Source organism: Gastrolobium bilobum, unplaced genomic scaffold (assembly GCF_033153095.1).
Source record: "Gastrolobium bilobum isolate Gb01-03AN ecotype WA unplaced genomic scaffold, APGP_CSIRO_Gbil_v1 utg61010, whole genome shotgun sequence".
Classification (NCBI taxonomy): Eukaryota; Viridiplantae; Streptophyta; class Magnoliopsida; order Fabales; family Fabaceae; genus Gastrolobium; species Gastrolobium bilobum.
In genome coordinates, this window is record NW_026899569.1 from 58,811 (window position 1) to 73,552 (window position 14,742).

At 35.9% G+C, this 14,742-nt stretch overlaps 1 protein-coding gene across 4 annotated transcripts; it reads left to right on the forward strand.

Moving 5' to 3' along the window:
- Window positions 1–613: 613 nt before the first annotated feature.
- Window positions 614–6,771, forward strand: LOC133291592 (probable mannitol dehydrogenase). 4 transcript variants are annotated; one of them, XM_061489871.1, is made up of 6 exons: window positions 614–626; window positions 3,793–3,877; window positions 4,084–4,197; window positions 5,246–5,759; window positions 5,851–6,004; window positions 6,249–6,768. In XM_061489871.1, exons 1-6 carry the CDS (start codon window positions 614–616, stop codon window positions 6,452–6,454), a joined length of 1,086 nt encoding a protein of 361 aa, XP_061345855.1. In that variant the 3' UTR covers window positions 6,455–6,768. The 4 variants fall into 4 exon arrangements, with proteins under 4 accessions (XP_061345855.1, XP_061345852.1, XP_061345854.1 ...); XM_061489868.1 differs by lacking the exon at window positions 614–626 and having other exon boundaries at window positions 3,719–3,877; window positions 5,851–6,012; window positions 6,233–6,771; XM_061489870.1 differs by lacking the exon at window positions 614–626 and having other exon boundaries at window positions 3,721–3,877; window positions 5,246–5,765; window positions 6,249–6,769.
- Window positions 6,772–14,742: the final 7,971 nt, after the last annotated feature.

Consider the following 14,742-nt stretch of genomic DNA (forward strand, 5'->3'; position numbering starts at 1 on the left):
AAGGAAAGATCAATGGCGGAGAAGCCAATTCTGTTCGAGATGAACCTAGCTTGGAGCTATGGCACAAGCGCCTCGGCCACATGAGCGAGAAAGGGCTACAGATCCTGAACAAAAAGGGATTATTGACCGGGTTGAAAGGCCAAGCGTTGGAGAGTTGCACGCACTGCCTAGCTGGAAAGCAGCACCAGGTTTCTTTTGTGAGACCAGATCAACCTAGACGACGCAGGTATATTCTTGACCTCGTCCATACTGATGTCTGCTCCATGTCGGAAAGATCCCTTGGAGGAGCTCAGTACTTTGTTGCATTTATTGATGACCATTCCCACAAAGTGTGGGTATATTTGTTGAAGTCTAAAGACCAAGTACTCCAATCCTTTAAAGAATTCCATGCGATGGTTGAAAGAGAGACTGGCAAGAAATTGAAGGTGGTCCGATCTGACAATGGTGGTGAGTATTGCGGCCCATTTGATGCATACTGCAGAGCGGCCGGGATCCGACTTGAGAAGACGCCCCCCAAGACTCCACAGTTGAATGGACTGGCTGAGAGGATGAACAGAACTATTGAAGAGAAGGTCCGAAGCATGTTATCCAATGCCGGATTGCCGAAATCATTATGGGGAGAAGCCGTCAAAACTGCTGTTGATTTAATCAACCTCTCACCATCACGACCACTTGAAGGAGAAATTCCAGAAGAAGTCTGGACAGGTCGGAAAGCGGCCTACAATCAATTGAAAGTTTTTGGATGCCGAGCTTTCGTGCATATCCTTAAAGATGAAAGGGCCAACCTTGATGCAAAGACAAAAGAATGCATCTATCTCGGTTCACCGAAATCCGAGTTCGGGTTCCGACTTTGGGATCCCATCAATAAGAAGATCGTGAGAAGCCGAGATGTGATCTTTTATGAGCATGAGAACATTCATGACATCTCGAAGCCCAAAGTTCGGGTTACTGTCAGACGTGAAGAACCCATCCGTCCTGTCCGAGTTGAAGCAGGGGGAGAAAATCAAGAGAATGAAGAAATTGATGACCAGCAACAAGCTGAAGATGACCAAGACATTGAGGTCCGAGTTGATGATGAGATCCGGGATGAGAATGATGAACCGGGTCCTCAAGCTGAAGAACAGCCGAGATATCCAACTCGAGAAAGAAGACCCTCTATAAGATACCCATCTGATGAATACACTGTTGTAGCTGAAGACGGTGAGCCTCAGAGTTATGATGAGGCTGTGACGAGCTCAGAGAAAGAAGAATAGGAAAAGGCAATGCAAGACAAGATGAAGTCTCTGCACGAGAATCAGACTTATGAGCTGACCGAGTTGCCAAAAGGAAGACAAGCTTTGAAAAAAAAATGGGTCTACAAGATTAAGAATGAAGAGAACGGGCAAAAACCGAGATACAAAGCCCAGATTGTAGTGAAAGGCTGCAATCAGAAGAAAGGAGTTGATTTTGAGGAGATTTTTTCTCCTGTGGTGAAAATGACCTCGGTCCGAACCGTGTTAGCCATGGCGGCTTCGATGGACCTCGAGGTAGAACAAATGGACGTGAAGACGGCATTTCTTGACGGTGATTTAGAAGAAGAGATATATATGGAGCAACCTGAAGGGTTCCAAGCTCCAGACCAAGAAGACTTGGTATGTCGATTGAAGAAGAGCCTCTATGGCTTGAAGCAAGCACCTCAGCAGTGGTACAAGAAGTTTGAATCATTCATGACTGATCATAAGTTTGAGAAGACGGAAGCCGACCACTGCGTATTTGTGAAGAGGTATGAGGCAGGAGATTTTTTGATTTTGTTGTTATATGTTGACGACATGCTTATTGTAAGGAAAGACAAATCGAGGATAGCCGCCCTGAAAAAGGCGTTGAGCTCGTCCTTCGCTATGAAGGACCTCGGCCCTGCAAAGCAGATTCTCGGAATCAAGATCATCCGAGATAGACAGAAGAAGCTACTGTGGCTGAGTCAAGAGAAATATATTGAGAAGATACTGAAGAGATTCAGTATAGACAAAGCCAAAACAGTGAGCACCCCCTTTGCCGGACACATAAAGCTGAACCAGAAGCAATGTCCGAGATCTAATGAAGACAAAGATGAGATGATGAAGGTCCCGTATCAATCCGCCGTCGGAAGCTTGATGTATGCAATGGTTTGCACTAGACCCGACTTGGCGTATGCTGTTGGAATGGTAAGCCGGTATTTGTCAAACCCCGGCAAAGAGCACTGGGAAGCAGTGAAGTGGATCTTCAAGTACCTCCGAGGTACAACCGACTTATGTCTCCATTTTGGAGAAGGTAAAGCCGAGTTGCAAGGCTACTCAGATTCTGATTTAGGGGGAGACGCCGACTCGAGGAAGTCGACTACAGGATATTTGATGAGATTTGTCGGAGGAGCTGTCTCTTGGCAATCAAGACTTCAGAAATGTGTTGCACTATCGACAACTGAGGCTGAGTACATTGTCGCTACTGAGGCAAGCAAATAGATGCTGTGGATGAAGAAGTTCCTCATGGAACTCGGCCATGATCAAGACAAGTACGAGCTGGGTTGTGACAATCAAAGCGCAATCCATCTTGCGAAGAATTCAACCTATCACTCCCGCACTAAACATATTGATGTGAGGTATCACTGGATCCGGGATGTGGTGGAAGGTGGAGAGCTCGAACTCGTCAATGTGCACACTGACCAAAATTGGTCCGACATGATGACAAAACCGGTTCCAGCAAGAAAATTTGAAGACTGCTGTGAAGGAGTCGGGTTGATGCTGAAGCCGACGCGTTGAAGTCGTAGGGGGAGATTTGTTGGGCTTCCTCCTTTAATGCTAAGCCCAAGCCCATTTGAGGGGTTTCCTAAAAATCCTAACCATAATTCCCACCTCCTCTATATATACTCATTAGTTGAGGGTGGAGGCAAGGTTAGATTTGAAAAGGTCAGATTTGAGAGAACAAATTTGAGAGAATTATTTGATTGTTTGAGCAAAGCTTTATGTTTTGCATTTGAGAGATCTCTAGAGAGAGTTTGAGTGAAACATCTCTAGGGTAGTTTGATTATCACCATTGTTGGAGAGGTTGAGTTAACCACCACATTAGTGTATTTGATTCGTTGTAACCATTATTTTCATAGTGGATTTCTGATCTGGACTAGGTCCCGTGAGTTTTTTACTTCTTCATAGGAGAAGGTTTTCCCACGTTAAATCTGGTTGTGTTCTTCTTCTCTCTCCTGTTTTTCGTTTTGATTTTTTCGCTGCGCTGCCTGACCTGGTGAAGTTCAGGCCGAGGTATTGCCGAGATACGAGATCAGGATCTTGTTGATTGACTTCCGTAAAAGGCCCTTGAGCTGAGCTTGAGGGAACCGAGATGTGAGTCTTTGTGAGATACCTCACAAATATTACGTTTTATAAGACAATTTTGCCTGATCAACTTTACCTAATATTCATAGACAAAACGGAAATTATCTTTATTTTGCATGTGACACAAGTAGTAGTATTAAATTTTAATTAATAAATTAAATGTGAAATGGGTACAAATTATTTAATAAATGGGGAAAAAATGTACTGGTTACCGTTTCTTTCTATCCATTAATGGCGTTATTTCCATTATTCAGCATTTGAGCTCACTGATGATGTCAGCAATGGGCCCAGCCCATTGACAAAGTCACTCAGGTCCTTACAAATAGCACATATTGGCACCACTGCCACATGCATTCACTCACTCACTCCCATCATAAATACGCGCTGTTGGCCTCTCATAAGAGCAACGTTCTCATTTTTCCCTTCTCCTTTGCAACTGAAATGGCGTCACAAGCAGAATCGCAGCATCCCAGAAAGGCTTTCGGATGGGCAGCTAGAGATTCATCTGGTGTTCTTTCCCCTTTCAACTTCTCCAGAAGGTACTCTCTCTTCTCATAACTCTTTTCTCTTCCTATTATTCATTACACAAAGGTGATCCGTGTCGTGGATAAAAGGTTTTTGTTTTTTTGTTGCGTGACAAAATAAAAAAACCATTTTGTTGAGGATGATATGTGATGTCAAATGCTGATTAATTTTAAATGAGTTTTGTTTAGATGCTTATTTTATTTTATTTTATTTTTGTCAGGGAAACGGGGGAGAAAGATGTGACATTCAAAGTGCTGTATTGTGGGATATGCCACTCGGACCTCCACATGCTGAAGAACGAGTGGGGCAATTCCATCTACCCTCTAGTACCTGGGTACGATACGATAATGATAGTGCTGTTTTTCTTTTTTACTTTCATTGGGTGTGCTCCTAGTAATCATGTCTTGTGCAGTTATGCATGTTGAACTTATTTTTTTAATGACTGAATGTGTAAGACTATTATAAACTGAATTCTAAATTCTAGAGTGAATCGATGGGTAATTAAAAAATTAGATCCCAACCAAACACCCTTGTCACAAGTGTTAAGAAACTTGTCCCTCAACAAGAGATCTAGTGTTTGAAAAAAATGATCTTGGAAGAGTCGCTCTCTCTGTAGAGTCTAACAATGCTCAAACCGGACTGATCCGAGAGAATAAATCAGTTGAGCGGAATAAAAAATTAGATCCCAAATCTACTTACAGTCTAGAAGGCAATATTCCATCTTTTGTCCTCCATCCACTTTATTTTAAAATAAGATAAACAGAGGAGAAAAGGGGAATACTATAATTACAAAAGGAACTAATTTTTTCCTTCATTCTTTGTTGTATTGAATTTTCCATATCATAACTGTTTTGGTAAACAGGAACCGGAATCCTTAGTTTTCCAAAATTACCTTCATTACATGGTTCTTTATGTGATCCCAACTGTTGGTGTTGTCCCCATATGACCCGAAATTCAAATGTTTGATTCATGTAATCAGCTTCTTGTAAATGCAAGATGATGTTTAATTGAATGTAATAAGGGAAACCTTTGCACAACGGTTGGTATTGTCACTACATGACCCAGAAGTCACATATTTTATTGCTGCCTCCTATAGATTTCGATTCGTGTAATCAGTTTCTTGCATAGCTACCTACTCTAGACCATTTCAATAACCGTTATAGCTGGTGCTTATAGCATCATGTTGCCCTTTATTTTTTTATTTTTTTTTTGATAACAATGTTGCCCTTTATTTTATATATTCTGAACAGTGTTCTAAATTTCAAGTTTGATTGCCCAACTTGTTCGATCACACAATTAACCTTTTGTTTCTCAATTTAAAAGGTTGAGAGTGATATGTAAATAGTGATTCATCATGTGACCTTTGATTTTAATTTGTGTAGGCATGAGATTGCTGGTGTAGTGACAGAGGTGGGAAGCAAGGTGCAAAAGTTCAAAGTTGGAGACAAGGTTGGTGTGGGATGTATGGTTGGATCCTGCAACTCATGCCAAAGCTGTGCAGATGATCTTGAGAACTACTGCCCAAAAATGATTCTCACATACGCTGCCAAGTATGTTGATGGCACCATCACATACGGAGGCTACTCTGACACGATGGTTGCAGACGAACACTTTGTTATCCGCATTCCAGATGGCATGCCACTTGATGCTGCTGCACCTCTCCTTTGTGCTGGGATCACAGTGTATAGCCCTTTAAGATATTTTGAACTTGACAAGCCTGGTCTACACGTGGGTGTGGTTGGTCTTGGTGGGCTAGGTCATATGGCTGTGAAGTTTGCCAAAGCTCTTGGAGCTAAGGTGACAGTAATTAGTACATCCCCTAACAAACAGAAAGAGGCTATTGAACAATTAGGAGCTGACTCATTTGTGGTTAGCCGGGAGCAAGATCAGATGCAGGTACGTGTTGGAAATTTGCTCCTTTGCTGTGAATACATACTTACCAGGAAGAAATAATCAATCACAACTTCTAATGTTCTTTATTATGTAGGCTGCAATGGGTTCCTTGGATGGTATCATTGATACTGTTTCAGCAGTCCATCCTCTCTTTCCTTTGATTGGTCTGTTGAAGAATCATGGTAAACTTGTCATGGTTGGTGCACCGGAGAAGCCTCTGGAGCTGCCGGTATTTCCTTTACTTATGGGTAAGCATATAAAAAATAATGCTATAAACCATGTACATTTTCAGTAAAGAGCCCTGTGCATGTCCGAATTGAAAAAAAACCTTGCCATTGATGGAGAGTTCACCATTAATTTTTGGTATACTACTTTGATGGTCAGCAAGCATCCTTTAGGATGCTCTAGAGCTGTAGTGCAAAATGGACTACAGAATGATTTGAAGATTAAAATTGAATTTTGAAGCTTACTAATACTCCATATTATTGGCAGGGCGAAAGATTGTCGGTGGCAGTTGCATTGGAGGGATGAAGGAGACACAAGAAATGATTGATTTTGCTGCTAAACACAATGTGAAACCTGAGATTGAGGTTATTCCAATAGATTATGTGAACACTGCAATGGAGCGCCTACTCAAAGCAGATGTGAAATATCGATTTGTTATTGACATAGGAAACACGCTGAAAGCAAGCTCTTGAATATAAAATATGCATGATTCAGATTTCAGAGACTGAATGTTGGGCAAGAGGAAATGGCTGATTGTTGATCCTTTTTTTTCAGTACTATTTCTCTCTTGTTTAGTGGGTTTTTGCTTTGAGGATTTTAGCTCTTCCTCAGTTCCTTGATAAATAAGTAAACGTAGAGCATATAAGCTCGGTCGTAATCCCCTTGTTTGAGATGAAAATCGTTTTGTACTACATTAAAGAGAGACATTCTATGTGTTGTTCTCACCTCGATTGGTATGAAAAAAAGTTGAATTAAACATTTGAAGTGGTTGAGCAAGTGTGTCATGAATTAACAAAAAATACCTGGTTTTCCATTTTTTTTTTGTTAGAAGGGAGAACAAAGAAGAAAATTTGGCACCAACAGGATTATTTTAATTAACTATTGAATGAGTTTAAATTTGATTCATTGTCCACGTTATGAAAAAGTTAGATATTATAGTTGTGACTGTTAAATTTTTTAATAATTCAATAATACGTGATTGGAAAATACTTCAAATTAATTTAAATTCATGAATATTAATTTCTAATTCATTGAAATAAATTTTATTGTAAATAAGTAATAACCATTGCATAGTAGTCAATCGTTTAGCATATGTTTTAAGTGCAGAGTAAATTCAATGCTAGTTACCCGAGGGAAGTGACCGCCCTACGTGTTTGTGGTAGGAGGAAAAAAAAAACATTGCCTGGGATAAGAGGATAGAGAAAAATATTTGGCCATGTTTGATAGAAGAAAGAGTTAAAAGGGGTATCGGAAATTTTTTTTCCTATCTAATTTTTTTACACATGGACTAAAGAGTAAAATTTTATCATGGATGAAGTGGGAAATTTTTTTTTCTTCGGAAGAAAAATTTTAGCTTACCAAACATTTTTTTTAACTTATTGGCAAAAAATTCTTCCTATCATATTCTGAGTAAATTTTTTTATTTTCTGGTAAAAAATTTTTTTCCTTTATTAAACGCTCTCATATATATATAGTTTCACTAGAGTCGCCATTGGGCACGAGTTACCCCTGTTTCTGGTCTCTCTATACGGAGACCTAAATCTACTGGTTCTGTTATTAACACATGGTCAACTTAAATAAATAAATAAATAAACTCTACAGAGCCGGGACGAATGAACTTTTTATTAGACCATGAATTAGACGCCATATCTATTCCAAGCATAAATTACTTTAAAAAGATTGATATACATTACTAAAGATAGGTGCGCGTGAGAGTGAATCTAGGGTATTTCCCTAGGTTGGTGGTGAGCAGTGTTGGGAGGGTGAGGTTCTTTGAGAATATTTATAAAGCACCATCTGACTGACGTGTCGTGTTCGACATTTTTTGACACTCTGACACTTCCCGATATTCTAACACGCGTTATAGAAGAGGAAAATATTTGTATATGATATTTTTTTACTCAACATTTTTTTCTCAAAATATTTGTATATGATATTTTCATTTCATAATATGGACCATGCATGAAGAGGAAAAAGTGGTGGGGATAATAGTTTAGGTATTTCAAAATTAAAAATATTATTTTTTAGAATAATTTAGATATTTCAAGATTTAAAATAATGGAATTTAAATAAAAGCATATAGCATAAGCATAGTACGGATAAAACATTCTGCGTATATATATATGGGGCAAGATATTCTTACATCAGTGAAAGAGTTAGAAGTCTTACACCAGTGGAAATTTGAGTTGACCCGACCCGCCCCGCCACCAACTCGCCAAAAACGGGGCAGGACGGGTTGACCTGCAAAAAAATATGGGTTGGAAAAATGAACCCACCCCCTTTTATGGTGGGTTGGTGGGTTGAAAATTAATTAAAATTTAAAAATAAATTATATTTTATGAATTTTGCTAATATTATTTTATTTTATTTCACACTTATCTATATTTTTTTAGTCTCAATCTTAAATGTATACTAATATTTGTCAAACATTCTTTAGGAATTTATATATAGATAACATTTGTCATACATAAGATTGTTATTCTTTATTTTTCCTAGGAAGTACTAAGATAAAGAAAAATTTGGATATCACAAAAATTTAAGGATTAATGAAATACTACCTAATTGTAAAAAAAAAAAATTATAACCCGGCGGGTTGAACCCGTTTTGACCCACTTCTAGGCGGGGCGGGTTGAGGTGGGTTGGTGGATTGAAAACCTCAACTCAACCCGCTCCGTTTTGGCGAGTTGGCGGGTTGACCCGCCGGGCTCAACCCATATTGCCACTAAGGGTGTTCATTAACCGATCCAAACCGATTTAAACTGCGGTGACCGAACCGAAAAACCGATAACCGAATAAACCGAAAACCGAAAATCGATTAAAAACCGCAAAATTTAATTGGATTGGATCGGTTTTTGGATGGGTTGATGAAAACCGATCCAATTCAAACCGATCCAATATATTAATTCCCCTCTACCTATTTGGGTCTTTCCCTAATCATAGCCTAAAAATTTCTAAACCCAAGACTCGTTAACCCATCAACTAAACTCAAGAAAAAATCTAATCACATCTTATCAACAAAATTTTATCTTTGTAGAGCTTCATATCTCATTGCAAAATAAAATAAAATTATATTATAGTTTACTAATGCTTTATATTTCAAAAAAAAAATTACAAATTCAATATATGCAAAATATGTTATTTGCATAATAATCATGAAATAAATTTTAAGATTTTCAAAAAACCGAAAACCGATCCAATCCAAACCGAAAAAAGTTGGATTGGATCAGATCGGATTTGAAAAAAAATCAAAACCGAATGGATGATTATATGATCAAACCGAAGAGATTGGATTGGATAATTTTTGCTTCCAAAACCGATCCAATCCAGACCGCGAACACCCCTAATTGCCACCCCTAGATTCACTTATTTCCAATGACTCACATTACTAAAAAATTTGAGCCTTTAGATATAAGTGGGATTAACGGACAAGATTAAAAGTGTAACTTACACTGTAAAAAGATCCTGACCTATATATATATATATATATATATATATATATATATAGGGATTTATATTTCTGCAGCTGTTGTACATGCAGCAATTAAATACTTGCCATATATATATCTTTAAAAGCATTAAATGCGAGGAATCATAACCATACAAAGGATGAAAACATTAAATGCGGAGAATCATAATCATACACCTGGCGTTGTTGTACGTAAAGCGGCTGCAGAAATATATATATATATAGGCAGGATATTCTTACACCGGTGTAAGAGTTAGAAGTGGCTAGGGATGTGCATGGGTCGAACCGAACCGGTTTTTTTGAAAATTCGAACCGAATTGGTTTAAATGGTTCGGTTCGGTTCAAAACTGGTTCGGTTCGAAGCGGTTCGGTTCGGTGGGAAACGGTTTAGTTCGGGACCGGTTCAGGTCGACCCTCTTTTGAAAAGAAAAAAAATTAAAAAATTAAAAAATAAAGTTATAAAAATCAATTTGGTTCGGTTTGAAAATGATTCGGAAACGGTTTGGTTCGGTTCAAAATGGTTCGGTTCTTAAACTGGTTCTAAAAACCGGTTCGATTCTTGAACTGGTTCTTTAAAAACCGGTTCGGTTCATGAACTGATTTTTAAAAACTGGTTATTTTAGGAGGCGGTTCGGTTCAGTTTTTTGGTTATTTTGCACACCCCTAGAAGTGGCAGGATATTCTTATACCGGTGTAAGAGTTAGAAGTCTTACATTCAATCTTGACCATTGATTCACTTGTATCCAATGACTCACAATACTAAAATATTTGAGCCATTAGATATAAATGAAATTAACGGATAAGATTGAAAGTGTAACTTACACTGATATAAAATGATCCTGACCCATATATATATATTGATTAATAAAAGTTTAAGTGGGGCTAGAGTCTAGACAGTATCCAGCCAGGGTCAGGGAAGACCCCTAACTTCTTTAAGAATTTTTAGGAGTGATTGCATATCACCCACCAACAAAGTTCTTATATCACCAGTGAATTTTTAGGAGTAATTACATATCACCCATCAACAAAATTCTCATATCAGGGAATGAGGTTTGAATCCATTAATTTCTTTTTTTATTCTTAATAAATTGTTTGTTACTTGTTATGTCACTTTTCTTATTCTTATTTTCTACTTTGTCTTTGCTTAAATAGGCTTTTGCTAAATGTTATGATGAATACAAGTTGACAACCGCGCTAGTTGATTATTTTTAAAATGTGTTAAATTGTTTTGTTACTTGTAAGAACTTGAACAATTTCAACCTTGTGGGAAGGCAATTCACAATCTATTTTTTTCGAGGTATAAAAATGAAAATTAATATGAAACTTGAAAATGAATATCAATTCATAAAAATGTAGGGATATAGAACAATTGGCTCTGTCTATATTTTTTAAATCAAACAAAAAATGTTATATTTTTTAAATATTCAATGTAAACTTTTACACAGTTTTTAAATCCATGATTTCATTCCGTTCCATTTCTAAACATCGTCAAACTTAGAGGTTGTTTGTATTGACTTACGAAGAAAGTCATTTTTATCACTTTTTTATTTTAAAAGTGTTTTTTATAAAAGTTACAGCTATTTAAATTTTTAAAAAAATTTATTTTTTGAAAAAAATATTTGACTTTTGACTTCTGCTTTTTTAAAAGCTAAAATTTTTAGCTTTTGAAAAAAGTAGATTTTTGACTTTTTATATAACTTATGCTTTTTTTTTTTTTAAAAGCAGGTATCCAAACAGACTTTTTTCGAGAAGTGATTTTTTTTTTATAAAAAAAAGCAGCTTCTGAAGAAAAAAAGCCCATCCAAACGGGCTCTTAGTCAACTAGCATTAAAAAAAAAATTAAATAAGTCGTTGTTGTATGTTATTTTTAGTCTCCTAAAAACAGTCATTTAAATAGCATTGTACCTTTTTCATTTAAAAATGAACTAAATCACAATAAAATTTAAGAAAAAGAGAATTTTGACCGCTTCATTAGCATTGAGTGATATAGAACAGTTGTATATTATTATTATTTTGGATAAATAGAACAATTTGTATATAAAACAACTGTTGCCACTTAATTCCAATTGAGTTTTTTTTGTAAAATAATCTTTAAGTTCTGTTCATCCTGTTGAAGCCCATGATGTATAATCTGCAAAGGCTTGTTTGTTGTTCCTTTAGGAAGGAAAGTGTCCAAAACTGCAATACTTTCTTTATGGGAATAAACTTCTTGTTTCTTAATGAGTTCGTTTTTTTTACCGTTAACGTAGATAATTATCTACACTGAGTTTAAAATGATATCGTTTTGAGGCAAAAATCAATGTAATTTTATAATTATAATTTATTTAGGGTTATAATAGACTTTTTCATTATAATGTTTTAATTTTTCAACCCAAAATGACGTCGTTTTGGGAACGAATGTAAATAACTTATCTACATTCATTATAAAAATTAAAGCCTTTTTTAATAGGGATATATTTTTCTTATGTTGTAGGAAAAGAATTATCTCATGTTGTAGAGATAAAAGTATAAGTGGGACCCACATGTAAGAGGAGAGAGAGAAAAAAATGGTGGGACCCAACCCATTTTTGTGTGTGTAGGAGAGATGTTTATCTCATGTAAAATGAGATAAACATAACCCTTTTTAATATGATCATTTCTTATGTTGAATCTCAATTTTATTTTATTCTTTTGGTAAACGAATCTCAATTATTAATTGACACATCATTGATCATAATTTTAATGATAAAGTTTATTTAAAAATGAAAATGATCAGTTTATCTGTGTATTAATGACTGAGGTTTACCTCTTGATACGATTATATTAGAAGATAATCATAAGAATCCACAACGCCACGCTTCTATATAAATGAAGTTTCAAACTCCTCCGAATTTATGGCTATCATTCCCTAAGAACAGCTTGAGGGGCGTTCCTTGGTATAAAATCTCAACTGGATACAGCTTTCCTGTGGGGTCCATGCAGGACAATTTGTAAAGAACTTTGATACTTTAGCACCATCAAAATTCAAAGTCATCAAAACTTTGAGATTCGAGGAATGAATTTTAGTCAAAATTTTCATCAGCCTCATAAATATATCCATGTTTGAAAAGTGGTCCAATGGAGCATGAGATGGAGGGGCCCTTGCCTGATAATAAAGAAGAGTGTCCCAGGAAGAATCTGGTGTGCTACTTTGGAGGTTGTTCTTCCTGCGTTACGTTAGTTCGAGTTCGAGTTCGAGTACAAAACATTTTTTTCGAGCTTATGAAATTTCGTGTTTCATTTGGAGAACTACTTGTCATGTCATCAAGTTGAGTTCTCGCACGATTGAAATTGGGATATTCTTATAACCGAGAAATCACATACACAAATCGCAAAATGAAAAAAGAGAGAGGAAAAAAAATTGAGATTAAGATTTATAACAAAATTAGTGAATTATTAGTGCGATGTCAAGCGAAAAAAGAATGAAATTGTTGTCGACCATAGTTAGTTAATCATCGCACAGGTAAATGAATATCTTCATCTTTCTATGAATCTCTAAATGGTACAACGGTGGAGGTAGAAAAATGGAGAACAAAAAACCAAGAAATATTAAATTACCATAAATAGACTAAATAGGAGTAATTATTCATCTGTCCATGTACAAATTATCAACAAAAAAAGGAAATAAAATAAAATAAATTACTAGGCCTTTGTGGTCCCAGAAGCGCTTGCTCTCTCAACTAATATTATTAAATTTGACCTGATCATTGATCCGGTCAAGATACTAGGTCACTGGTTCAACCAGTGGATCACTAATTCAACTGCATAACTCGGTAATTATATTCAAATCTATAATTTATATTAAAAAATTATAAACATACTCAAATGCCTATAAAAAAATAATACCAATTTCAAATATTTTAATACGAAAAATAATAAATCACACATTATTATTCAACAAATGATCAAACAAACATATAATGCTTGTGATACTGGTGCTTTATGTTCAGTAGACGACATCTATGGCTATAAATTAAATCAAAATTCCTTGCATAGTGCATAACCTATGTAAGTCAACAAGCAACAAATCACTCAAATATTTCAAAAGAAAAGAAACCATTTGTGAATTTTTAAAAAAATGATATCTTTTATACAAAAATTTGGAATTTTTCTTCTTATGAGCCGGGTCGGGTCACCAATTTTCACCAAAATCGGTCGGGTTGCACCGATTCGAACCGGTTCCAATGCTTGGCCGATCTGTTGCTTCACCCAAATCGATTATACGACGGGTTTATCGATTCCTGAGTCGACCCGGACAGAGATTATCAACATTGCTCCCCTATATTGCAACGACACTGACACAGGACACAACACGATACGACACTTTAACACGTTAATTCTAAAAAATGTTAGATTTTGACACGTTAGGACACATTTTTATATTAAATAATATTTTTAATTTATGTAGTATATATTATATTTAATATTTAATAATTTAACATAAAAATGAAACTAAACTTATAATACCTATCAATGTTGCAAAGAAACATAAGATGTAAATATTTACTATTATATTTTCAAATCGAAAATCTCGTATACACTCCAATGAGATTTATTCGTTATCAATTTTTAATTTTTATTATACAAGTTAGGTAAAACATCGATCAATTTTTCCATGATATATAATGAAATTTCAAATATTATAGACGTCAGAGTGTGTCAAAGTATCGGACACAACACATCAAAATTTTTGAAGTGCTGATGCAACACAGTTGCACCCTATGATGCACGGATACAGACACGGGACACGACACGACATGCCGACATGTTAGTTCTAAAAAATGTCATATTTCGACACGTTGGGACACGTTTTGATATTAAATAAAAATTTTAATATATATAATATAATTTATATTTAATACATATAAGAGTCCATAATAAGTCATATAACCAATCAAATATTTAAATTTCATAACATATATATAAATATAAATAATTTTTCGTACTTTGTTAATTTTTCATGTCAAATTTCATAATAGAAAAAAATTAATTTATAAATTATTTCTTTTAAATATAGTTAACAAAATAAAATTAAGATTAAAAAAACGTGTCAGAGCGTGTCGGAAAACGTGTCCGAGCGTGTCCAAGTGTTGACCGCGTGTTGGAAAAAGTTGACTGTGTGTCGGAAAAACATGTCAGAACGTGTCGGAGAGTTGACCGCGTGTCCCCAAATGTTGACCGCGTGTCGGACGCGTGTCCGACACGCAAATTTTAAAGTGTCCATGCTTTTTAGGTTGCACCCATCATCCGCCTGCTCACCTAGAAACGGGTTCCCAT